General features: G+C 36.3%; 2 protein-coding genes across 3 annotated transcripts in view; both read right to left on the reverse strand.

Moving 5' to 3' along the window:
* srcin1b (SRC kinase signaling inhibitor 1b) overlaps positions 1-2,551 on the reverse strand; it is a 137,778-nt gene extending 135,227 nt beyond the window's left edge. The window contains exons 1-2 of one of the 2 annotated variants that reach the window (XM_088069866.1): positions 2,481-2,551; positions 2,284-2,402 (exon numbers count right to left, since the gene is read on the reverse strand). The gene's annotated coding sequence lies outside the window, so the exon portion shown is untranslated. Of the gene's footprint in view, positions 1-2,283 lie in introns of both variants that reach the window. The other variant, XM_088069867.1, reaches the window with a different exon arrangement.
* A 2,747-nt stretch (positions 2,552-5,298) lies between these two features.
* On the reverse strand, positions 5,299-24,983 carry grb7 (growth factor receptor bound protein 7). Its single transcript, XM_042507799.2, has 15 exons — positions 24,773-24,983; positions 21,532-21,697; positions 20,084-20,210; positions 15,681-15,837; positions 15,429-15,550; positions 13,752-13,826; positions 12,873-13,010; positions 12,314-12,424; positions 11,147-11,245; positions 10,746-10,829; positions 10,536-10,652; positions 9,885-9,942; positions 9,658-9,745; positions 8,797-8,890; positions 5,299-7,722 (listed from the first exon to the last, which is right to left on the reverse strand). Exons 2-15 carry the CDS (start codon positions 21,690-21,692, stop codon positions 7,576-7,578), a joined length of 1,578 nt encoding a protein of 525 aa, XP_042363733.2. The 5' UTR covers positions 21,693-21,697; positions 24,773-24,983; the 3' UTR covers positions 5,299-7,575.
* Between the last annotated feature and the right edge of the window lie 315 nt (positions 24,984-25,298).

Consider the following 25,298-nt stretch of genomic DNA (forward strand, 5'->3'; position numbering starts at 1 on the left):
GTGTGTGTGTCTGAGAGGGGCAGAGATCAGTGAAAGAGGGAAAAACATAACGTTGAAGTGAGTCTCATGCCGGTGGCTTACAATAACAACAAGACAATTAATACTCAGTAATTTTATACACAGCATGTGGAACAAGACGCAATACATCAAGTATATCCGATTTATCACCCGCTACTTCCTTGGCTGTTGGATTTTTTTTTAATCTACCACTCCCCTCAGCTGCTGAGCCAAAAAAAGTTAACTTCTGACACTGTGTGAAGCTCATTCATCATTTCTCTTTACCTGCTTATTCAAGGTCCCAGGGGCGATCAAACCTATCCCAGCATGCATTGTGCCAAAGCACAAGAACTGCTCCATACCTCCTCAGGCTGATGCAGAACTAACATTAAAACATTTTCTCATCTTTGAACAAATTCTCCACTTCACCTGAGAGCGACACGTCTTTTTCACTGCGAGAGGAAACTGAAGGAAAGAGGTAAGATCATACCAGCCGCTGACGCAGAGGACCAAGGTCACACTTAACACCTGAACGACAAGTCTATTCATCAAATAAAAAGACGCTTTAAGACAGTTTAAGTGGATCAGCCTCTCCTTACCTCCTGAGTGCAGCTGGTGGGAAACCAAGTAAAGGCTGCAGATGCTCAACAATCACACAAACGCTCTTCTTTAAACCAAACAAAGGCAGTGACTGGGAAAGACTGAGCAACTAACAATTACAACTGTTTTATCGAGGTTCTGTAAATCTGTAAAAAGAAAAAAACGGAAGACACCAGCAAATAATCTGTGGAGCCAAAAGATTTGTTAATTTGTTTTTTTTTTTGTTGTTTTTTCTTAATGATTTAACAAATAACATTTGCAACTACAAGCTAATGTTTTTTTTTATCTTGAAATATATATATATTTTTCATCAAAAACATTTTCAAAATAACAATTGTGGGAAACGGATCATTTCAATTTAAATCTAATTTTGTTTTAATTCTGACATTCTTTTGAATAAATTATTTATTTTTAATTTTCAATTACATATAATTTCATACCAGTTTCTTACCTTTTTAGTTGCAAATTTCATGTATGAAAAGGAGAATGAGAAGGAAAAACAGATACATGACCTGGATAAAGTGCTTTAAACATTTTTATAATCATTTTGTTACTGAATTTTAAATATGTCATTATGATAAGTATAAATAAAATTTTCCTCAGCCTTTTTTCTTTTTTTCCCCAGACATTTTTCCCTAGCTTTTAAAAAATAATTTTGCAAATCTACTAATTTCTAGGAATTTAAACATTTCTTACCATGTTGCTCATTGCTTTTAGTCCCAAGTGTTAAGAAAAAATCGCACCTATTTTGTCTGTGTTCAGAGGTTTAAATGGTTGTGACAGGCATCTGAATGCTGATCCAGGTTTCAAAGGGTTAAAACACACTAAACGTTTGTTTAGTTTCGTAAGTGCTTTAAGTATAAAACCATGAAAAACTGAGGGTTTAGATTTGGGGGAAACAGTCATCGACACAACATAACTACAATTAACTGACAGACAATTAACGTAAACCGACTGACAACAAACCAGCAAACGTTACATTAGCTTAGCCTTAAAAACACATACTGGTATATTAGCTAGGTTAGCAAAACAAACAAACAAACAAACAAACGTTAGCTAAGCCTAAAAAACACACGGTTATATTAGCAAGGATAGCTCCATACATAAACAAACAAACAAATAACGCAAAAAAAACAAATGTTAGCTTATCATAGGCTTAAAAACACACCGTTATATTAGCTATGTTAGCTCCATTCACGAACAAACAAACAAACGTTAGCTTAGCCTAAAAACACACCGTTATATAAGCTAGGTTAACTCCATACAAAAACAAACAAACAAACGTTACCTTATCGTAGCCTAAAAAACATAATGTTATGTCAGCTATGTTAGCTTTGTACACAAGCAAACAAACAAACGTTAACTTAGCCGAAAAACACACCGTTATATTAGCTATGTTAGCTCCATACACAAACAAACAAACAAAACAAACAAACGTTAGCTTGGCCTAAAAACACACCGTTATATTAGCTATGTTAGCTCCATACACAAACAAACAAACAAGCAAAACAAACAAACGTTAGCTTGGCCGAAAAACACACTGTTAGAGTAGCTTATTTAGCTCCGCGCACAAGCAAACAAACAAACAAACGTTAGCTTAGCTTATCCAAAAAACACGCTTTTATTATATAAACTAGTTTAACTCCATACACAAACAAACAAACAAACAAACGGAGCTAAACTTACCGTTAGCATGTTAGCTCGCCGCTTCATCCCGATGATGACGCAGAAACAAACCGAACAAACCCGCTGCTTGAGTTTGGAGACGTTTCCACTTTCTTCTTTCTGTCCGCTTTCAACCGACACTTAAATGCGAAAAAACGGCATTTTAACGTTAAAAACGGACATTTAAACCGACGTGTTTTCCTCCCAAACACGCTCACGTGAACACACCTGCCGGGCGGCGGTGACAGCTTCGGTAGCGCTTGATTTGTGTCACCTAACAGCCCCGCCGGGCGGTGATTCAACCAAATAAAGTTTATGTTGTCTTTTTTTACTTCTTCTGACTGAAAACCAAAGATGAGCATATAATTAATGAAATATAATGAGATATATTTGCTAAATGTAAATAAATATAATTTACACGATTAACAATCGATATAACAATGTAGAAATAGCTAAATGAAGGAAAAATATATTATTTTCATTTTTTTTTTCTTTTATGTTTTCCTACAATCAGGCAGAGGAATTTAAACCAATATTCAGATAAATATTGCATGTATTTCATATATTTCTTGTATGTTTTTTTGTTTTTTTTTTGTTTATTCATCTATTTTAATCTATTTTATTTTTCATTTTTAAATATATAAGATATCCAAATTTTTAGGAAAAAAAGTCTTACAATTGTTTCAGTTTTCTATCTCTTCTTATGAATAACAGATTTGGCAAAAAAATGCAATTACTTGAATTTTATATTGTGATTTAAAGTTTGTTTTGAAGCTTTTCTCTACACTGCCAGGCGGGTAATTCTAGTTGAGAAAACTAAATCCCCTTTATTTTATTTTATTGTATTTTATTTTATATTATTTTAATCATTTGGCTTTAAAAAGAAAAAAAAACAAAAACAAACAAAAAGAAAGTATTTTATTTTTGTATTTTCCCTTGATTTATATCATTATATTGAATCACAGTCATTGTTTTTTTTGTTTGTTTTTTACTTTTTTTGTAAATTTTTGTTTGTTATTTTGTTTGTTTGTTTTAACTAATTTATCAGGTAATTTCCTTGTCGCTATTTTCTTGCAAATTTTACATTTTTCTTCTCTCACTGCTCATCGCTTTCCCATGTTTATGAAATAAATCAAGCCAATGTCCCCCAGTTTCAAAGGGTTAAATTCTAAATATTAAAACACTCTCTTTTTAATTTTGAATTGTTGAATGGTCATATCTGAACAGCCCATTCCCTCGGTGATCACACATCCCATAATAGTGCTGCACATGTCCTCGCTCTCTTTGAAGCCTCTCTGACCCATATCTCCTCCGTCCGTCTCCTCTCGCCCCTTTAATTTACCTGGCCATCCAGGCCAAAAAAATTTGTTACCATAGCAACCTCATCCACAGAGGACAGGAAGGGTTACCGGAGCACACGCTGATATTTAACCACACACACACACACACACACACACACACACACAGAGCGGGTCAGTGGAGACATTTAGCTTCTGTGCAGAGCCGAGCGTCCTGCAGCAGAGGATCCACAGAAACCTCACAATGAATGAATGAATTTTTTATTATTGTGTCATACAAACAAGTACGCCCAGCCTGCATGAGCTCACAAGACGCCATGAAATCAAAGCAGGCAGGAGCAGAGTCCAGCAAACATGCAAACACCACAAAAAAAGAGAAAAAAAGGCAAAGACTGACGAAGAAATGTCACACAAATTGCAAGAAATAACTTAAAGGAGATGAAGAAAATGACCTGAAAATAAGTTTTAAAAAGGAGGGAGAATCTTTTTTTTAAAATCTAAAATCTGGCGAAAAATATATATGTAAAATTTTATTACATAAAGAAAATTTTCTGAATGTTTTTATGTCATTTTCTTGTTTGTTTTCTTTTCTTTCTTTTTCTTTTTGTTGCTTATTTTCAGGTACTTTTCTTTTAACTTTTTCCTGTTTCCTTGCTCATTTCTGGCCCACAAAAAAAATGAATATGTGAATATGAGGGTATATATATATATATATATATATATATATATATATATATATATATATATATATATATATATATATATATATATATATATATATATATATATATATATATATATATATATATATATATATATATATATATATATATATATATATATACATATACACATCAGTGTACATGTTTTAATATATACACTTGAAATTTCAATTATATATTATTTATTAAATATAAATATTTATAAAAAATGAGTCTGCATCTTTTCAACTTTTTTTCTTGTCTTGTTTTTCTCTCTTGCAGATATATTGGTTATTTTTTATTATTTATTTTCCCTTTGACTTTGAAAATTTTCTTGTAATGAATTGCAAACTGAAAAGCAGATAAGCTGCATAAAAAATGACATGGTGGCTAAAATAAAGCATAAAATACAAATAAATCAGACATCTAACAGATTGTGTCCTCCTGAATGCTGTTGAAGCGGTCGACCTCCGGAGGAGCACCAGCTCTCAGGATCTTTGGCTCGTGGATGAACGCAGCGTCCTGCAGCAGAGGATCAGCGGTCTGAGCGGACTGCCAGGACTCCACAGTCACCTCCAGGCCGCCTTTCATGTGGATCCACCAATCGCTGCGCCGGGAGTCACTCCAGGTTTTTTTTAGTGAGTCTCGTTTTGGGCTGATAATGGTTTTATAATCGTGGACGTTAAATCAGGCAGAGCAGCACTTTCTTCTCTCAGTGTGGAGATTTCCACTGAAGTCTTCAATGATTATTTTTACTCAGCGGTGACACAGAAATCCAGTACAGTCTGAGAATATTTCTATTTTTCTGAGTACTTCTATTTTATTTATGATATTTATTCTATAAAATTTCTGCAAATATTTTTTATATAAGCTACATTTATCTGAGAGCAGTGGTGGAAGTATTTGGATCTTTAATTTAAAAAATCTGAATAAAAAATGTCCAGAAAACTTTATGTATAATAATTGTAACTACAGCCCTAAAATTATGTTATAGAAAATAATGTATACATATTTTTTCATAAAAAATATTTTATTTATTTATTCATTTTTTTGCTTTTTTTTTTTTTTTTACTTTTTTATGCTTATTTTCAGGTTTTTCTTGTTACTTAAAAAAAAGAAGCAGAATTTTTTTTGGGCCATGTCTGTTAAGTTGCTGAAAAAAGACAAACCAATTTGCTCAGGTTTCAAGGGGTTAAATAAAAGTACATTACAGTACAGTTTCTAACATCTAAATATACTCTTATTGCAGAATGGCCCATTTCAGAACAACGATGATATAAAAAAAGGAAATGTTCAAGTACCTCGGGGCATCTTGAGACGTCTTGTTCACGAAAATGAGACGAACAGAAGAAAACATTTCAATAACTACATAAACAACTGAAATTTACAAAAATGTTTTATGTGAAATTATTTATTGAACATATAAAAGGGCACAAAACATCCGAGGTGTAAAAAAAACTAACAAACCTTTTTTTATTTCTTATTTTTAAACAGTAAACTCTGGACTGAATGAAAAATAACGATATATATTCTGATATTTTAAGAAATGGATCTTCATGATAAAGAGCAAACAGTAAGTGCAAATATTGAAAAAAAACATGTTAAACAACGAGCAATAACCAAAAAAAGGGTCAGAAATGCTCAGTTTCACAGATGTGTCATTTCTTAAGAAGTTACCTGGATTTAAATATGTAATTTGGTTTTACTTACAGGAAAAATTAAGAATATTCTTTTAAGATCTGCTCCATTTAACCCACGTTTAATATTCACTAATAATTGACTTAGTTTGTTTAAAGCATTCAGCTGATGACAAATACCTCTAATTTCCTATAATTACTCTGAAATCACAAGGAAACGTCTGGAGAAAATATTAAGGATATTTTGGTCCAGTAAAAAAAAAAAGAGGGAAAATAAGCGTGAACAAAAAGTCTTGAGGTCTGATTATTTGCTTTTTACTGCATCCTAAAGTTAAAAAAGATAACTTTTTATGCACCTTCATAAAATGTGCTTTTGTTATATGTGATATATTTTTGTTTACACATCACAAGGAAATGCAGCTCCCTTCACCATCACTGTGCAAACAGAGCAAAGAAAGTTACGCTTATAGTTCTTAAACACAAGGTTATTTTTCACCCTTTGAAACCCGAGCAAACTGGCCTGGTTTTTGTCAAAAACACTGGCAAAGGAGAACAAGCAACTTAACAAGAAATTACCCCAAAATTAGCATGAAATTAATAAAAAGTTACAGGAAAATTACCAGAAAATAATTTTAAAAAAAACATGAGAAAAAAATTAGTAAAAATTTACGAGGAAATTCTCTGAAAATAAACAACAACAAAAAAAGCCAGAAAATGGTAAAAAAGTTACAAAACTGTATCTGAAAATAAGCATTAGCTGATTGAATTAGCTGAAATTAGTAAAAAAAAAATGAGAAAGAAGTAAAATATTACAAGAAAATTAACCCAAAACGGCCACCAAAAAGGGGGAAAAAAACAACAAGAAATCTGAATGTAGTTTTCTGAACATTTTCCCTATTTTTTTTATATATATCTAGTCATCCCTTCTCGCTAATTTGAAGGTAATTATTTTTGGTAATTTGCAGGCCAATTCTTGCCAAGTTGCTTGTTATCTTTTCTCTCTTTTTTTTGGAAGAAAGCAAACCTTTTCTCTCAGGTTTCAGAGGTTTAAATGCTTGTGAAAGAAGGAAAACTGATGTAAATCCAGGTGTTTAAGGCACAAATAAGAAAATTCTCGTACAAAACATCACACAGTCAGAGGAGTGAGAATTAACATGCTACATGATTGCATCCTGGGGCATTTTCACGATTATAACATCAAAACACGTGTTCATTTTTTTATATAAAACAGCAGAAAAATGAAACCCTTTGAATTCCTCCTCTGAGCTCTGACTCGGAGCGCCCTCTGCTGCCTAAAATCGCTCATTTCCTAAATGAGATTTGGTGAATCAAACGTCCTCCACCTCTCATCACGCCTGAATCAAAGTGCACTGGAAGTCTGTCCAATGTGGATAATTAAGCCGGCGCCACAGGAGGGACGGCGGCCCGTTAATTAAAAATAAAAACCAACTACTGTCTGCAGTGGAAGAATTAAAAATACTACAGGGAGGAGGGCCGGACAATATGCTCCAACACCCCTCCGGAGTCCACGTCTTACAGCTCTGATAAGGTTATCTCTCTGCGTGCGCTCTGACACTGAATCACACGGATAATTGCTCTTTGTGCTGCACAGATATCAATACCTGATGACTCAGAGCTGGAGGTGTGATTCGGAGCCCAGCGGAGGGGGGGCAGGACTCACAGTGCCACACAGACGCAGGGGTGCTTGAGGCAGACGGGGAGGATGCCCTTGTTGATCTGGTGGAAGTCGACGAGCTGCAGGAGGTCGATGAAGAGCGTCAGGCCGTCGTCCATGGTGAAGTACTTCCTGCCGCCCTCCTCACACTGCAGACACACACAATCAACAGTTAACCCTCTGAACTTCAATTTACTTGCGTTGCGTTCAGATTGGGGGCCGACCTATATATTTTATTGAGAGAGGTCAATTTAATTTTTATCAATTAATTTTATCGGCAATCACTAAAATAAAACACTTTTTTTGCTCGACGTCTCATACTCCTTATATGGAAGGAAACATTTCCACCTACTACTAAGATACGGATCAAAGACCTTAAAAAGCATCTGACTTTGGAGAAAATTCACCAGATTTTATGTGGAATGGGAACCTTTTTAACCCATATAAGAAAAATGGACTTCATTGATACTGACACTGAAGCTTTGTAATGTACTTTTATTTTCTAATCATTTGTGAAATATGTTTTTTATGGTGCAGTGGGGCTGGGGCACAACAGCGGGTGAGTGGGGAGGCACATATTGTGATTTTATTCTGCTATGATATTTGTTGTACACTGTATTTGCTTGATTAAATGTTAATTAAAAAAACATTGAGCAAATAAATAAATAAATAAATAAATAAAATAGCGACAGGAATAATCAGCAATATGCCAGATGTTGTCCCCAATAATCGGCCAGGTCGATAGTTCAGATGCCTCCATAAGTATTTAAAACTTCGAAATGTTAGCAGATTGTGGTTTTATTGTTTTTTTTAAATCATGGGGAAAAAAGACAAAGAGCAATTTGGCAAGAACTGTGCTGCAAATTGCATTTAGAAAAATTTAGTGCATTTCGAATTTTTGTTTTTCTTAAAAAGCTAGGGAAAAATGCCAACACAAAAACAACATTTATAATTATCATTACAAAATATTTTAAATAATTATTTTTATTTTATAGGACTATTTTGGTTTCATTTTTTTCCTACTTTTTTATTTTTGTTTTCCAAATATTTAGGTATTTCCTTGCTTTTTTAAAAAAAATCTTTTTATAGTCCTTTTTAGTCATTTCTTCTGAAGTTGCACATTGCTATTTTCTCATGTTTATGGAGGAATTCAAGCCAATTTGTGCAGGTTTTAAGGGGTTAAGAGAGAGTGGAGGAGGTTTAAGTGAACAAAAGGAACTCACTGGGATCACCAGGTAATGTTTGGTCTGCAGCTTGTAACACAGCGAGAGGACGAAGCACTGGGCGTGCTGCTGGCTCTCACGGATCAGAAACATCCTGCACACAAACGCAGAGAAACGTTCAGACGACGTTTTCTTACAGCGGCAATAAAGCAGCAAAGCACGAAAACATACATGAAAGCAGGATTTACAAATCCTTTTCTGACCTACATTCAGGGTTCACACACATTTTTGCCAAAAAATGTCCTTTTTCATGACTCTGAGGCAAATATTACCTCTTTGAAAGCTGGACTCAGACGTCATCATAAGTATTTTAACCTTCAGAATCGGAGGAAATTGTTTTTCTTTATTTTGATAATATTCAAAAAATGAGCAACTTAGCAAGATAGTTCAGCAAACTGCAAGAAATTAGCAGATTCGAAATTTTTTTTAAAAATCCTGGGAAATGTCATCGAAACTATTTTTGTGATTATCATAATTAGATATTGAAAAGTATTTTACAGAATTATTATTATTATTATTATTATTACATTGTTGTTTTGGTGATTTTTAAGGAAAAAAATGGCTTTTTTGTGTTAAATTTTTTTGGTGATTTAAAAAAAAAATAAGGGCAATTTTGGTTCTTTAAAAATTGTGCATGATTTATAAAGACAAAAAAATACTTTTTATTATTATTATTTATTATTTTTATTATTATTTTATTATTGTTATTGTCGTTGTTTTATTTGTCTGTGGGGACATGTGACTGTATGAGGGGATACATATTTGTACATTGATGTTCATGTTTTGATGTACACTTGAAATTTTGATCAAATACTGTTTAAAAAAATAAAAATAAAAGACACTTTATTATCCTGGACTCACCCGTCCACCAGGCCCTGCTTCTCTATCAGTCTCTGAGCGTCTTTTCTGGACACGCCGCCATGAAACCACGGCTGGGACTTGTGTATGGCTATAAAACAAACAAACAAACAAACAAACAAACAAACAAACAGAGAGACGGTGAGACAGTGAGCGGGAACACAGTTTGGTTTATTTGAGAACGACAGCGGCTCTGGATCAGGACTCTGTCTCCTCTCATGTGGACTCACAGGACGGCCTCGCTCCAGAGGTCAGGCTGGGCAGACTGCACCTCAGGGCTTCTCTCCGCTGCAGCACAGAAGAAGAAGAAGAAGAAGAAAAACAAAAACAGAGAGAAGGGTCACTGTGGAGGAGGAAAAAATCTGGTTTATTGCAACATGGATCTTATTTGTGAAGGTTCGACCATCGTTTGTAGTGGCAAAACGAAATTATCTGGTATAATAATCTCAAAAATATAATTTTTTAACATAAACAAACATTTTTGACCTTGAAACTTGTGAATTTGGGTTACTGGAAGGATTTTGACATAGATATGAGCTGAGAGCGGCATTTCACAGTTGAAAAAATAAACAGCAAATATAAAAGTAACATTTTAATAGAAATTAGTAAAAAGGTCGCAGCGTCGTTATGATGTTTTGACGTCACGTCAGTTCTGCACAAACTGACCGACTGATGCCTTTAATTACGGTGCAGAAGCCCACAAAAATCGACCGAATTCCTCAAAAATGATGTTTTTTTGTTTTTATTGATTGATGTCTTTATGTTGAACATGTAAAATAAAACGAAAACAGAAGTTAAAAACTTATCAACAAAAGGATGTCATGAATTCCACTTTCACATCGCATCCGTTTTCCCGCGTAAATCGAATCCCCCGTCCTCACCCTCCAGGCTTGCCCCTCCTCCCTCTCGGCGCTCTGGGCCTCCGTCGGGTTCTGGATGACCCGTCCGCCGGCCTTCCCCGAGAAGTCCATGGCCACGAGGCTGGCCTCCGCCTCCGACTGCTCGCACAGAGAAACAGACATGAGAAACGTGACGTGACGGCACAGAGAGATTTCGGCTCTGCGTCGCTTCACGTCTGATGATGAGCTCACTTTTCCGTCGCTGAGTTTGGATCCTTCGAGGCTCCGAGGGGCCGATTTGGAAAGTTGATAGTTGCACTGGAGCTGCTTCCCGTACTGAGCAAACAGAAAAACACACAAAATAAGATGAAAAAGATGAGATATTTTAAAATTTAAGATGCAGTTTTCATTGTAATCAGCTGTATTTGTTAAATACTGATTAGTGAATATTTGGGCTAGAATATAGTACAATTGCATTTTTTACACTAATGGCTATACGCTATCCTAAAACTGTTTTTTTTTTTTTTAATATTATTTCCAATAATCATTTTATTTTCGCACCTCTTGTCTGCACTTTTTCTTTTTTGTTTTTTTTTTTAAATAAGCAGAATGGTTTCATGGTGATTTTAGAAATAAAGAAGAGGACTGAAAACCTTAAACAGTCTGAAAGACGACGTCCAACACGTTCGTATCTGTTCGCTCTCAGCACACAGGATCTTCAGGTCCTGAACACGGACGGGATTCTTCGAAGGCTGTACACACACACACACACACACACACACACACACACACACAAAGCAACAAGGTTACCATAGTTCATCTTTAATATGTATAAAAATTTCAGTTAGATGCTGTTCTGTACTCTTTTTATTGTCAACAAATCCCATCACAAGACAACAACTAACAATGTGACAATGTGTCTTTTATATAGAAAATAAAAAAATGTATATATGTATATATATATTTATATATATATATAAAATTCTAGCTGATTTCTTAAAATAGGTGCTCGCTGTCGTTTTAATGAAACGTTACTCAAACAGGAGAACATAAAGCATTTCAGGGGACTTTTTATATATATGATTATAATTATAATGAAAAGCAACATCTCATATTTCATATTTGAGAGGCTGAAGCCATGAAAAATGATGATCAAAATAACTGCAGATTAATTTTGCACTTTTGCACATTTTCATATTGTTTGTATGCAAAAATCTAAATTTGTGAAGTTATATAATAATTGCAGTGGAATAAAAAAGTGCCATAATTCCCTCTGAAGTGTAGAGGAGAAATCAGAGAGTGGCACGAAGCTCAAATATTAATGTGAAAAACTACAACATGCAAACTGCAGCTGGGTGGTTTCCAACAACGCGTGAGTTTTTTCCGTCAGCATCAAAACTGACAGAAATCCACCACGAAAAAGTTCCTGGAGAGCTCGATATTATTCAACAGTTCCTCGATCACCGTCAGCAGACGTGTTACAGCTCAAACTGCTGCTGTCGAACAATCCTGACTCAGTAATGACATGAATGTTTAATGTACACACACACGCACACACACACACACACACTCACACACAGACACGCACACACACAAACACACACACACACACACACGCACAGACACACACGGGGATTTGGCAGAAAAAATGTTCTCAAACCAGAAAGAACATCATGTCGCGAACAGTCAGAGAACTGTCTGACCTGAGGGTCTGTGTGTGTGTGTGTGTGTGTGTGTGTGTGTGTGTGTGTGTGTGTGTGTGTGTGTGTGTGTGTGTGTGTGTGTGTGTGTGTGTGTGTAAGCTCGGAGGAAGCGGTTACCTTGATGCAGAAGGTGAAGTCTGCAGGCGCTCCGTACAGTTTTCGGCTGTTCACCACAGTGTACACGTTCAGATCGTCCAGATCAGCCACATACTGCAGGTGTCGAGGCTCCTGAACCCGAAACAAACACACATTTCAAAACCCTTAGGGACTGTTTGGCACATTTTACACGCTTTTCAGTCTTCTTCTTTTTTTTGGATAATTTGGCTGTGTTCATGCACATGGAATAAATTTTGGAAATATTGAAATATTTGAGTGTAATCAGTGAATTTCCAGCTCAGCTCCTACAATAAGTCTAAAATAGAGCAGAGTGGTATGAGTGACACTGCACACAAAAATAAATAAATAAATTATATTTTATTATATTATATTATTGACATATTCCAGACTGTGATAAACACAAAAAATCTTCTTTGCATGCAGTATATCAAAAAATAATATGAATGTGTAATATTTTTTAAAGCTTATTGCGCAGAACGGTACGAGTGTGTGATATTAAAGCAGAGCCCAAAGGGTTAAATAGCACACTTTTTTAAATGCAGAAGTTTGAGCTGCTGACCTTGGAGGAGCCTTTGGTGGAGCAGTAGAGTCCGGAGCGGCGGAGGAAAAAGTAGACCTTCTTCCAGGATTTGCGGCTGGACTCTTTGACCTGCAGGAAACCCTGAATCTCCGGACACGTCCCGGACTTCAGCAGGTTCTGCAGAACACAAAAGGCTCATTATTCTCAACTTCTTTAATGCCATTTATACAAAAGTTACAGTGAAAGAGGACAATAATATTGACAATAGACAATTTTTTTACAAACACAGTCACAGAACGACTGAAACAAGTAGAAAAAAGATAAAATAAATCCCCATGACAGAGGCCGTTAGACCAAACCTTTTTAAAAAAACAATGTTCCAAATAATAACCAGTGGCATTTTCCAACCTTCATCTTTGTCTGACAAAATATAATGAAACACTTAACCCTTTGAAACCTGAGTAAAGTGGCATCTTTTCTTTCAAAAACATGCCACTTCACAAGAAATGTCCCAAAAATTAACACAAAAAAATAATAAAAAGTTAAAAGAAAAATACCTAGAAATTTTTTTTAAAAAAACATAAAAAATGACCCTGAAAAAATTCTAAAAATGTAATATATAGATTTTATTCTGTAACATTATTTAAAGTATATAATTGAAAGCCAATTCAATATAGTTTTCTTGACATTTTTTCCTTTTTCCTTTCCTTCCTTTCCTACTTTTTTCAGTTTGGACATTTCTTGCTGAGATGTTCATTATGTTTTTTTTTTGCTCGTGTTTCAAAAAAAACAACAAAAAAACATTTTTCTCAGGTTTCAGGGGTTTAAATGCTCGTTAACGGCGTCTGAATGCAGCACAAGTAAACTGATGCCGATGGCTCGCGGTCTGATTGAGGCTCCTGATTTCAGGCGCTTTACCTGAATGAGCTGTGATGATGTCATCCCCCTGCTGACATCGGCGCTGTCGGAGATCATGGACTCCGGGAAGAAGAGCTGACAGACGGGAGGGAGAAGGTCGTCGTTAAAATCCTCATTTACAAAACAAAAAAGCTTCTTCTGCTGCAGTCTGCGCCGACGTCGCCTCATCACGGCGATTCTGCCTCAGAACGTTATTTCAAATATTCATCTGAAACAAACCTGGCAGGCTCATGCTCCTCTGTTTGACGTCGATTTAGAGGCAGCAAAAAGTTTGAACGAAGCCTAAAGTAAATTATCAGTCATGCAAAGTGCGCACAAACCCAGCAGGTGCTCTCGGAGGGAGACTCACATCCTGCTGCTGTCTTTGTTTGCATATGAAAAACAGTTTGAGCGTCCAAATGACTGAAGAGCTGAAGGAAAATTAAATCTGCAACTATTTTTTTTCTAATCGTTTCAATCATTTTTTGAACAAAACAAACAAAAAAGAGAAATATTCTGCTTTTACAGCTTCTGAAACAAGACGGTTTGTTGCTTTCTATATTTCAGAAAATTGACTGTCAACAATTTTGATCGTTTTTAATAATTAATCATCGCTCGGATAAATACCGGCATGGTATGTTTCTGCAAACCACAGATATGTTAAATATGAGTAATTAGGTGGCAGATACATTGAAAATTACATTTACAAATGACTGTGGTTATGTGTGATTAGGTTGAGGCCAATAAAAAAACATAACTCTTTATTTTTATTGTTGGGAAAAGATTATTATTGACTTAAAATGCCCATTGATGCACAGCCGGTATTATTTTCTTCAGATTTTGGACTATTTGTCGTATAAAATGAGCCTTTTAATGACAAACTCTGGCCTTTTTTAAATCTATCAAAACTATTTGTGATTAATCGATGTAAAATGTAATTATTAGTTGCATCTTTTTTTGTATCCTGTCAGCACGAGGCTTTCAAATGCACAGCTCACACAAGGAGAAAGTGTAAGCCGAATTTTACATGTAAACTTTAGTAAATCTATGATCAAACTGTCTTTTGTGCCTTTTGGAGGCAGTGTGGCCGAACCTTTCAGAGACACCACATCACCAAAACCAGTTTTTAATGTGATCCGTCAGCTTTGTTTAGCAGCCGAGGCGACAGACCAGATCTGGTGTCATGAAAACGCCCGAAGCACCAAGTCAACCCGTCTGCACCAGCACGCAACCTGACAATCTTTTATTGTCTTTAACCCTTTGAACCCTGAGCCAAACGGTTTGATTTTTTTAAAAAAAACACGAAGGGAAGGTTACAAGCAACATAAAAAGACATGGCTGAAAATTTAACAAAAAAATCTGTATAATTATACATTTTCTGGACATTTATTTTTTTTTTTTTTTTTTTTTTACATTTTAGGTGATTTCCTTGTCACTTTTTTTTTTACTATTTTCTACTCAATGTGTGGGTCATATTTTTTCAGAGTTGTCCATTGCCTTTTCCCCCATGTTTTCTGAATAAATCAAACCAATTTGCTTAGATTTCAAAGGTCTAAATACTTGTGAAGGCGTCTGAATCCAGCACGAGAAAACTGACGTCTATCCAGGTTTCAGAGGGTTAATCTTTATATAAAAGCCTTTTGTTATTTAATGTTTGCACTGTCGTTGATGAGTTTTAAAACCCTGCAGGCTGCTCACCATCGGTTTCCTGAAGAACTCGTACTTGGCGTAGTTCTTGCAGAAAACGAATCTCGTGTCGCCTTTGAGAGACCACGTCGCCTGAACCTCCAGCACGACCTCGTGGTCCTCCAGACACCTCTCTGAGGACGCAGGAGAACGTCATGTTAGCCATTTTACAACATTACCTGGTCGTTCAGGTGTGTGTGTGTGTGTGTGTGTGTGTGTGTGTGTGTGTGTGTGTGTGTGTGTGTGTGTGTGTCAGAGCAGTACCCAGGCCCAGGGTGGGATGGAGCTCCAGCAGAGCCCAGTTCTCCTGATCGCTGCAGTGAGCCGTCTGGACCAACATGTGACACACCTCTCGGGCTGTGGCTGCTCGCGTCACCCACACCGACCTGCTGTGGCTGTCCTCGCCGTACACCTTTATCAGCTGATGCAGAGGTGGAAGGATAAGGATATAAGGACATAAGGAAGGATAAGGATATAAGGAAATAAGGATCCTTTGGTTAGATACAAGAAGCGAAAATGCATTCAAATCTTTTTTCTATAATTTGTGGTCTGTATTTTTTGTGTAATAGTCCTTTAACGTATTCACATTCTCTAATATTATATTATATTATATTTTTTATGAGTGTCGGAGTTTAGATTCATGTTGCTTTTACACACATAAACCAGCTGCAACTTTAAATAAGAAGTGCAGCAAAGTGCACTCTAATTGCTGTTTGTTGTTGTTTGTTTGTACTGATTTACAGTTGAACTATATTATTACAATTATTATTACAGATTTTAAATCATCTACTTTTTTTAAACAATTTTATTGTTTTTTAGATATAATTATTACCACAATTAATATTACAGTTTTTTAATGTATTTAATCACATTTCAGTGTCATCTTTTTTATTCTTGTTCCATCTTTTTAAACTATTTTATTTTATTTTTTGTCCAGTTTTTATCTGACTATTATTATTATTGTCATTATTATAACATATTATCATTATTATTATAACATATGTTATACAACTATTATTATTATTATAGCTGTTAAATTTATTTCATCATTCTATTGTCATCATCTCTGATCTTGTTTGTTTTATATTATCAAATTCCTTAATATCATTTTTATTTTTTCTGTTTTTATGACTGTTATTATTGCTTTAATATCTATTTTATCATTATTTTTCTCTCATGCACCAGTCTGAAAATTAAATTGTAAAACAGTTTCTCTCAGTGACCTGTGAAGCACTTTGAACTGCACTAACGTATGAAAGGTGGCATACAAATACAGATTGTGTAATTGATCGATAAAAATAGATTATATTTTAAAAACTGTGCACAGGTTTTACATGCAAAATCATTAGCTGCAAAGTAACAACTATGTATGCGTTTTAGATAACTGCAGCTAAGTAATAGTAGAAATAAGACTGACAAAACATGTTTAATTTTAGTGTATCTGAGTACACAACATGCTTTTCACAGCTGGTTTGGCAGCGAATCAACATCAGTACGCTCAAAACAAGAAGCCAGAATCTGAAGCCAAGAAGCTGTCAGCTGCAGAAACAGTCATTCTGCATTTAATACGCTTCGACACTTAAAGGGAAAGGCCCTTTGATTCTTCCTAAATTTAGACAGACTGAAATTAAAACACAGGTTTAAAAGTCCGTCTTTGCTGCAGCCTGTGTGTGTGTTTTGGATGAAGACCAGGTTGGAGAGGCGGTCATGCGTGCGCTGTATCTCGGAGGTGAACTGGGTGCAGGTTACTCAGGGGTCAGGATGTTTCTCCGAGCGTGCTGCCGTCTGACTCAACGTCTGGATCCAGCAAACCAAAAGGAAACAAACCTGCCCGACCAGAAACCTGCGGCTGGATGTCAATCAGCGAGTCCGGACTGGTCGGGCGAGTGCCGACGTCAGTCGGGAGGAATAATGTCTGAGTATCAACCGGCGGGGAGCAACATTCCTGCAGTGGAAACTCCGCCGTTCAATATCCGCTCAGTCCACTGTGACTTCTGAGAGGTTTTTTATTACAGAGCAGAGGAGGTGGAGGGAAATGGTTCAGATCAGATATTCAGGTTGTGCATGAAATCTGAAATGCTCCGTTTAATCTGATCTACACCGAGCTGATTTTACAGATCACAAGACCTGCTGACACACAGACACACATATTTCATCGTGCAACACCTGCAGAGATTCACTAATTAAAAGAAAACACACAGAGGAACAAACAGAGCCTAAATTATGTGCTTCAGAAAAGAGTAGCCTAAATATCTCAAAGGTGCATTATGTAAGATCTGGACATAGCTTTAATTTAGAGTCTCAGTTTTCACAAAATACTGTAAAACTTATTAAACCAAATATCTCCTCCAACATTTTTTGCTCGATTGACAGCAAACCTGCTGCAGGGCATCTTCAGACTGTCCTACACAAACCATCCACACAGATTTTTGACTTATTAAAAATTGAGCCTAAATGCATCAAAATGTTTGACTGTAAACATATAATTGCAAATTCTTGCTGAATCAATCATCAAGCTTTATCAACAACAATAAACAAAAGTTTGCTGCCATAGCAGATTCAGTGTGCAACATTTCAGGATTTCCTCTGAAAAACTGAATTTTTTACAGCATTTTGAATTCTCGCATGAACTATCACAGCCTGTGGAAAAATGGCTACATGAAGTCAAGGCTTTGCCATGCACAGACAGCTGATATCCTGCCCCCTGGTGGTCGGCTCAGTAACAGCGTAAAGCCGTCTCTGGTTTCTCTCTTGGTATATATCCGTAAACCGTAACCTGCCCTTGGTGTGTGCGGTTGTGAGTTCAAGCCTCATTTGATGCAGAATGCACATTGCAATGGGGAGTTGTTGATTGGCATCAAATTTGTCTGCTGCTTGCTGCTAAAAATGCCCGGCCCTGACCGATCGCTGGGCAGTAGCAATAATTCTTATTATTATTACTTGAAATTCAGTCACTGCTTCACCAACCGAGCAGCACATCTGTTTGTGAGGGTAAATATCACAACATCAGCGCCGCGACGTCAGGCTGTTTTTCTTTGACAAAGAAAACAATTTAACGGTGGAGCTTTTGCACGCCTAACACACATGCATGGATTTATTCTCCTGTTTCCACACCGTGTTTGGACTCAACGATAAGATAATAAAACAGCTGAAGGACGACTTTCTTTATCAATAAGGGATCAATAAAGGCACTGATATCAAAAAACTTAAGCAAGCTCCATCCATAGTTAGAACGTCCACATACTTTTGACTACATAAACACTGTCAATCTTAAGTTTTCTTTTCCGTCAAAAAAGCTAAAAAAAAAACAAAACATCTGAGCATTTGTCTTCCCTCCTGCAGATCTTTTGTGCTCCCTCAGAATAATCTGTGATTCTGGCGAGCGTCTGTGCGTGCGTGCTCGCCTGTTTGCCTTCATCGCTGTCGATGCGGCGCGGCGACACGCTGCTGTAATTACAGACATGTTTATTCTGGCAGCGTCTGTGAGTCAAAATAAGGACGTGCAGGCATGGCAACAAGGCTCTGCTGTCAGTCACAGTCACAACCAAACTTCACCTGCACGATTAGCAAACAAGCTGAGACACACTGAAAGGATCCACCTGTCAGACCTGCAGATCAGACAGGTGTGAAGGGATTATCACAGTAGGGGCAATTTGTCCAAACAAATACGTCTTACAGGAAAAGCTGGCGTTATTTTATGTCTTTCTTACTGGCAGGAAATCGCATGAAAAAACTAACGTGTGTTTGTCTGTTTTTTAAAATATTTTCTGTCTTCTGTCTGCAGCTCTAAACCTAAAACCTACAGGTTCCTTAAATCTTTTCAAAAAGTTCACAAATACCTTTTTTTCAGTGGATAGTGGCACTGTGAAATATTTTCTTCCTTCCTCACTTACTTATTGCAGGTCTATTTATATTGGTATTTAATTTTCACACTTATTGTTTCATTTTGTTTTGTTTCGTGGGTCTAAAACACTGAGCAGGTATTTAGTGGCTCTTTAAACCACGACGGAATATTCATGTATTTTCTATTGATTTATTTAATTTAATTTAATTTGATTTTATCTAATTTTATTTTATTTATTTTTGTTTTATTTTATTTTATCTAATTTTATTTTATTTATTTTTATTATTTTTTTTTTTCATTTTTTCAAACAAATACAGGAAAAGCTGGTGTTACTTTATGTGGAAATCCCATGAAAAACCAAGACCCAAAACCCACTGGTTCCTTAAGTCTTTTCAAAAAGTACACAAATTCAATTTTCAAACTGGGTTTATGTTAAATTAAAAGTGAAGTTAAGTTAAATCTATGTTGTTTAATGTGGATCCAAATTTTATCTAAATCTAAAATGGGGCTTAATTTTTCACAAGTGCTAAAGAGGGAAAATCAAACCGTTAACATCACACTGACACCAGTGCACAGTTTGGTTAACTGTCTGTATATATAATACAACTAAAACGGTGAAGTGAAAAATGGTGACTTCAGACTTGACAGTCAGTTTGGTTGAAAGAATAAACTAAATATTTTAACTTAAGTGCAAATCTTACAGCTACAAAACACACACAGTAGTCAGAGGGTTAAACTCTGAGCCTGTTTGATTATCTATCAAACTGTTTAAGATTTAAGAGACTTTTAAAGCAGCTGCTGACTGACGAGGCTTCAAACTTACATGTTTGTTAGTCGACGGTGGTGGAAATGAACCGGTGAGCACTGGAGACTTGGAGGGACTGCACAGCTCTGGAAAAGGGTTCGGTATCGACGGGACGGAGGAAGAAAACGAGTCCACGCCTTTTCCCCTGAAAAAAGATACAGAAATGAACATTAAAAAAGGTCAGAATCAGCCAATAACATGCCATCAAAGGACAAATTTGTTGATAAATTATATTTTTCTTATTGTAAAAGCCTGCTATATCTTCTTCCTCTGTTGGATGAAGCTCTACTGTTGTCCAAGATCTATTAAAAACACATCAATGAGCCACACTGTTACCCTGCGGGACATGATCCTATATTACCATAAATTCGGGCTGTACTGAAAAGTTTCATTTATAAGGTTGACATTTTAATTCTGTACCAATATTTCAATGCTTCACATTTTATTTTCATTTTTTAACATCTCAGTCATTCTTTTTAAACTTCAAAGTTGCATCATAGAAATACTGATTTATGCAGTTTAGGCAAGTTCACGTCTCCAGTAGCAACCGATGGGACAAAGTAGAGACATCGGAGTGTTGCAAGTGAAACTCACACTGTTGATTTTATTCTATTCTATTTATTTTATTTTCATGGTATTAATTACAATGGTATGTTACAATATGATTCAATACGATTCAATGTGATACGATACAATATGATACGATACGATACGATACGATACGATACGATACCATTCTTTGCCACAATCAGTCTTGCTGTAAATCATTGAGATAGCCAAGGCTGTGATATTTGAAAAAAACAACTATTTTGCATGTAATATATTGAAAATAATTTGTTTTTTGTGGGTTTTTAAAAAATAGCCATTTAAAGGGTTACAATTCTGAAAATTAATGAATATTTGATATTTAGGATTAGGACTGATGTTGACTAAAAAAAAAAAAACTCAATAAAAGTAGTTTTCTTAAGGCTTGATTTTGAAAAGCGCATTTTGCACCCAGAGCGATCGGAGCGTATGTAATATTAAAGCGTCTCCTGGCTGAAAAAACAAAAAGGCACCACATATATGTAACGACAAAAGGAAGTGAAACTAAAACAAAACTCTGACAGCGGAGCACACTCCCAGTTCACTTTACAGTCACACTCTTATCACTTGAGTCTTTACGCTTCACGGTATCTATAAGTCGAAACTTCTTTCCACATCAGGCGACTTTTGTCCTGAGGTTGAGTCACTGACTTGAATCAACATCCACCTTCTTGTGACTCCTGACTCATAAACGTGTGCAGCTTCATATTTAAACAGCAGAGTGAGTAATTATGGTGTGTGTGTGTGTGTGTGTGTGTGTGTGTGTGTGTGTGTGCGTGTGTGTGTGTGTGTGTGTGTGTGTGTGTGTGTGTGTGTGCGTGCGTGCGTGCGTGTGTGTGTGTGTGTGTGTGTGCGTGCGTGTGCGTTCCTGACGGTCGTACCTGTTCACGGTGATGAGGATGGGCTGGGAGCGCCGTACGGACGGAGCATCGGCCACCAGAGGAGCCAGAGTCAGCGTGGAGCTCCCCACTGCTCCTCCTGACGTCTCCTTCCTCTCCGAGCCCTCGAAAACTTCTGTCCAGGGACCTGCCACCTCCATCATGTTACCTGAGGGGACGGAGGGAGTCTGATTTTAGCCTCAGACCACCAAAATACTCTGTCCTGATATATGCATGTATACATACAGTACATACATATATACATACAGTACATATATACATACATATATGCAGCCTTTTGCCACAGAGGGAATACACTCAGTGTTTATGTATGTTGTTATTTGGGGACTTTTGGTCACAGAGGTGCATAAATAGGCTGTGTTACTGCCTCCTTACAGTCACAGTTTCTTTACAATTTTCTTTTTTGTTTTGGTGCTTTAAGCTCCATAAGCTGAGTGCCATAAAGTTCCCTTATTTTGGAGAGAAGTCAGACATCTCTGCAGCCGATATCTCCAACACTCAACACTGCAACTCACACCAAAATAATCTAGACTGATAAGCAGCGCTTCAGACAAAAGGAAAAATGTATTAACATTTTTGATTTTGGGGTGAACTGTCCCTTTAACAGCTAAAAAAAATCCAAAATGCTTAACTTTTGTTGTTTTAGACAGAAAAATAAAAGCTGACAAAAAATCAAAAGTAAAATCCTGAACACTTAAGGTACTTTTATCGCCTCGTGGTGCAAACAAATCAGGGACTCGTGTGCAGCAAAGACAATAATAAGCTATTATTCTTTCATCAGTCAGCGCTTTTGTTTGAAATTGTTTTGTATTAGGACGATGCATGCATGCACACACACACACACACACACACACACACACACTCAGCAGCAGCAGGTGTTATTATCGTGTGTGTGGAAATTCAGGTTTGTAGTATTTCTCTGGCTCTGCGCCTCCAGAGTCTATTTTCAGTAACGAAAGTGTGACTCAGCGGCGTTGTTTTTCTCGTGGCATTGTTTGTTAATCTGTCTGATGTGATGTAGCTGTCATTTCATAATTAACGTAACTGCCGTCATCACGAAAAGGCGGCTCCGGGTGCGTATTTTTGACAACAACAACAAAAACTGGCTTCAGATAATCAGCTGCAGATTGAAAAAAGTCACTAAAGTTTGATACGGAAAGTGAACAAATCAGATTTACAGTATGCTGATTTTAGAAAAACCCTTTTAATAACAATAACACAGTAAACCAGCTTTGTTTCAGATGCTATCTAACACTTTTTTTTGGGGTTTTTTTTGTGTCTCAGATCATGCAGCGTGTGACAGAAAGCAGCCTGCAGGTTTGGAGACAGACAGCGTCTCCACACGCAGCACAAAACACCGGATGGACAACATCAGCGTTTTGTTGCATAAAACCCTGCAGGCTGTACTTTGTGGTTTGAAAATCTCTCCTCTGCAGGTGTGGATCCAAATTAATAGTGTGTAAACAGGTGTACATGAGCATAAAGGAGAAAAAGGTTGCCATGACAATAAAATCAGTGCACAGAAACCCCCAAACCTGTTTCATGCAGCAAAGAGCTGACGAGACAGAAATATAAAGTGTAACGTCCCAGAGCTGCAGCGAACAGCTGCGTTTATCATTCATTCATCTGTTGATTTGTTTTGATTAATCATCTCATTAAAAACTATAAAATGTCAGAAAACTGTGAAAAATAAGAGTCACAAGTTTTGTTTGATCAACAGCACAAAAATATTAAATTTCAAATTATATAAAACTGAGAAAAAGCAATCATTTTGTGTTTTTTATATATATTTTTTGTTTTGTTTGATTTATGACTTAAACAATTTAAGTCATTTCTTGCCATCTAAGATCAGGTTTAATCAGATTTACCTGTTTTTAAATCTTCGCTTACAGTGTTTTTTGGTTTATTTTGGGTTTTTTTAATTGGAAAGCTTTTCCCTTTATTGTCTGATTTGTCGTTTTTGTTTTTTTATTTCCTTTTGCTGTGTTTTTCCTCTCTGTGCTCTTAACGTTGTTTTCAGTTATCTCAGCTGTATTTATTAGTTTTGTTTGTTGTGCACTTTGTGAAGCTTTTTGTAACCTTGTTTAGAGAAGTGCTATCCAAATAAAGTCATTATTACGATTCATCTTCAAGTGTTTTTTTATATTTCACAGCCATAATTCAGCACTGATTTCTAGCAAGAAAGCATCAGCTAAAAATTATTTAAATCCTGGGTCTTCAACAGGGGGTCCAGGGCCCTTTGGGGGTCCTCTGCAGGGGGGGCGCGACATTATTGTTTGTTTGTTTATAATGTGTTTTTTCTATTTTCAAAAATTGAAATACTCCTGAAAATACACTAACACAATCCAATATATTTTGCTTTTTGCAACAATTCATCTGTGTTGATATGAAGTTTCCAGCAAATGCAGGTCAAGACCCTGATACGTCCCTCTGCCCAGTTTAATATATAATGCAATTTTAATTTTATAGGCAGTTGTATATGCTGAAGAACATAAATCCACAAACAAACACAAATATATTCAGTTTATGGTCACATAAATCAAAGAAAACCAACAAATAGTGACAATCGAGCTGGTGTGAGTGAATACTTGGCATTTTTGCTTAATTAAATGATTTAAATAATTAATAAATCATAATAATTGCTAAAAAACATATTAATTTTGTTTGTTTGGGTATCATACCACTAAAATAAATGTTTATATTAATCTCACTTTGTTTTGCATCATGAAGTAGGCCAATGATAAGGTCCTCCTGTATGTAGAGCACCGGAGACATAATATAATACCTGATAAGAAACTTATCAGAGCCTCCGTGCTGAAATAACGAGGTGCTGATGTGAAGGAGCACAACTTTAAAAGTCCAGTTTAAACCCCAAAATGTTATGTTACAAAATGTTTTATTACTTTCATACGTTTTGTCTCTTATATCTGTAAACACAAAGCGGTACAGACTAACTCCTGGAAGTTCTAGAAACCTCAAATCTATGCTGACGCAGATGTGGCGCCAAAACCTCATATTGAAACTAAATAAATAAACTCCTTAATCCTCAATAAAAGCTCCGTCGACACAAAGTCACTTTTAATAAATTCACATTAACACAAAGAAAAATTCGGCTAACTTCGGCTGCATTATATCGCTGTATGAAGTTTCTATTCGCGGTTAAAACCAGCCTCCACCTGTTCGGATTAGCCTGATAGCATCTGCGGACCAAACAGAAACTCACCTGTAAACTCGGTGTGTTCAGTCGGCAGGTTTCAGCTGTCAGCCATCGCGTTTATCCCAAAATGTGACGCTTTAAAACTCGGTGTTTTTTACCTCTTGTGAGAAGACAACAAAAACAGGATGAGGTGCCACCACCTGAGTGCCAAACAACACTCTGAGAGAGGAGGGGGGCGGAGGGCGGGGTCTGTCCGTCAGGTGTGCGCTGTGGCCCCGCCCCCTGAGGTCACGTTAACAGGTGAACGAGTTCAAAGGTGTGCAGACGTTACAGGTGTAGTGTCAAAGACTGTTTCCCCATCCCTATGTGTTTGTGTATCTATTTATTTTCTTATATCTTTGTTATTCCCTCTTCTATTTTCCCCGCTCCCTCGTGTTGCTTAGAAGTCACTTTGTATCTCTTTGTGGTGGTTTTAAGATATTAAAGATAAGATTTTTTTTTGTCATTCTGGAGTAATCTTTTATGGTCATTTTGTGCCTCTTTTTTTGTAGTGAGTTTTTGTCTCTTTGCAGTCTTTTTGTGTCTTTGAGGT

The sequence above is a fragment of the Plectropomus leopardus genome, chromosome 19 (genome assembly GCF_026936395.1).
Source record: "Plectropomus leopardus strain MGB_pleo_1.0 chromosome 19, ASM2693639v1, whole genome shotgun sequence".
In the NCBI taxonomy this organism is placed as follows: Eukaryota; Metazoa; Chordata; class Actinopteri; order Perciformes; family Serranidae; genus Plectropomus; species Plectropomus leopardus.

Coding starts and splice junctions, on each gene's coding strand:
- grb7 (XM_042507799.2), bottom strand. CDS start 21,692: ATGATGGAGGTGGCAGGTCCCTGGACAGAAGTTTTCGAGGGCTCGGAG. Junction 15,551..15,680: donor CCATCCCACCCTGGGCCTGG/GTACTGCTCTGA, acceptor CTGCGTCCTCAG/AGAGGTGTCTGGAGGACCAC. Junction 13,011..13,751: donor CATCATCACAGCTCATTCAG/GTAAAGCGCCTG, acceptor TGTGTTCTGCAG/AACCTGCTGAAGTCCGGGAC.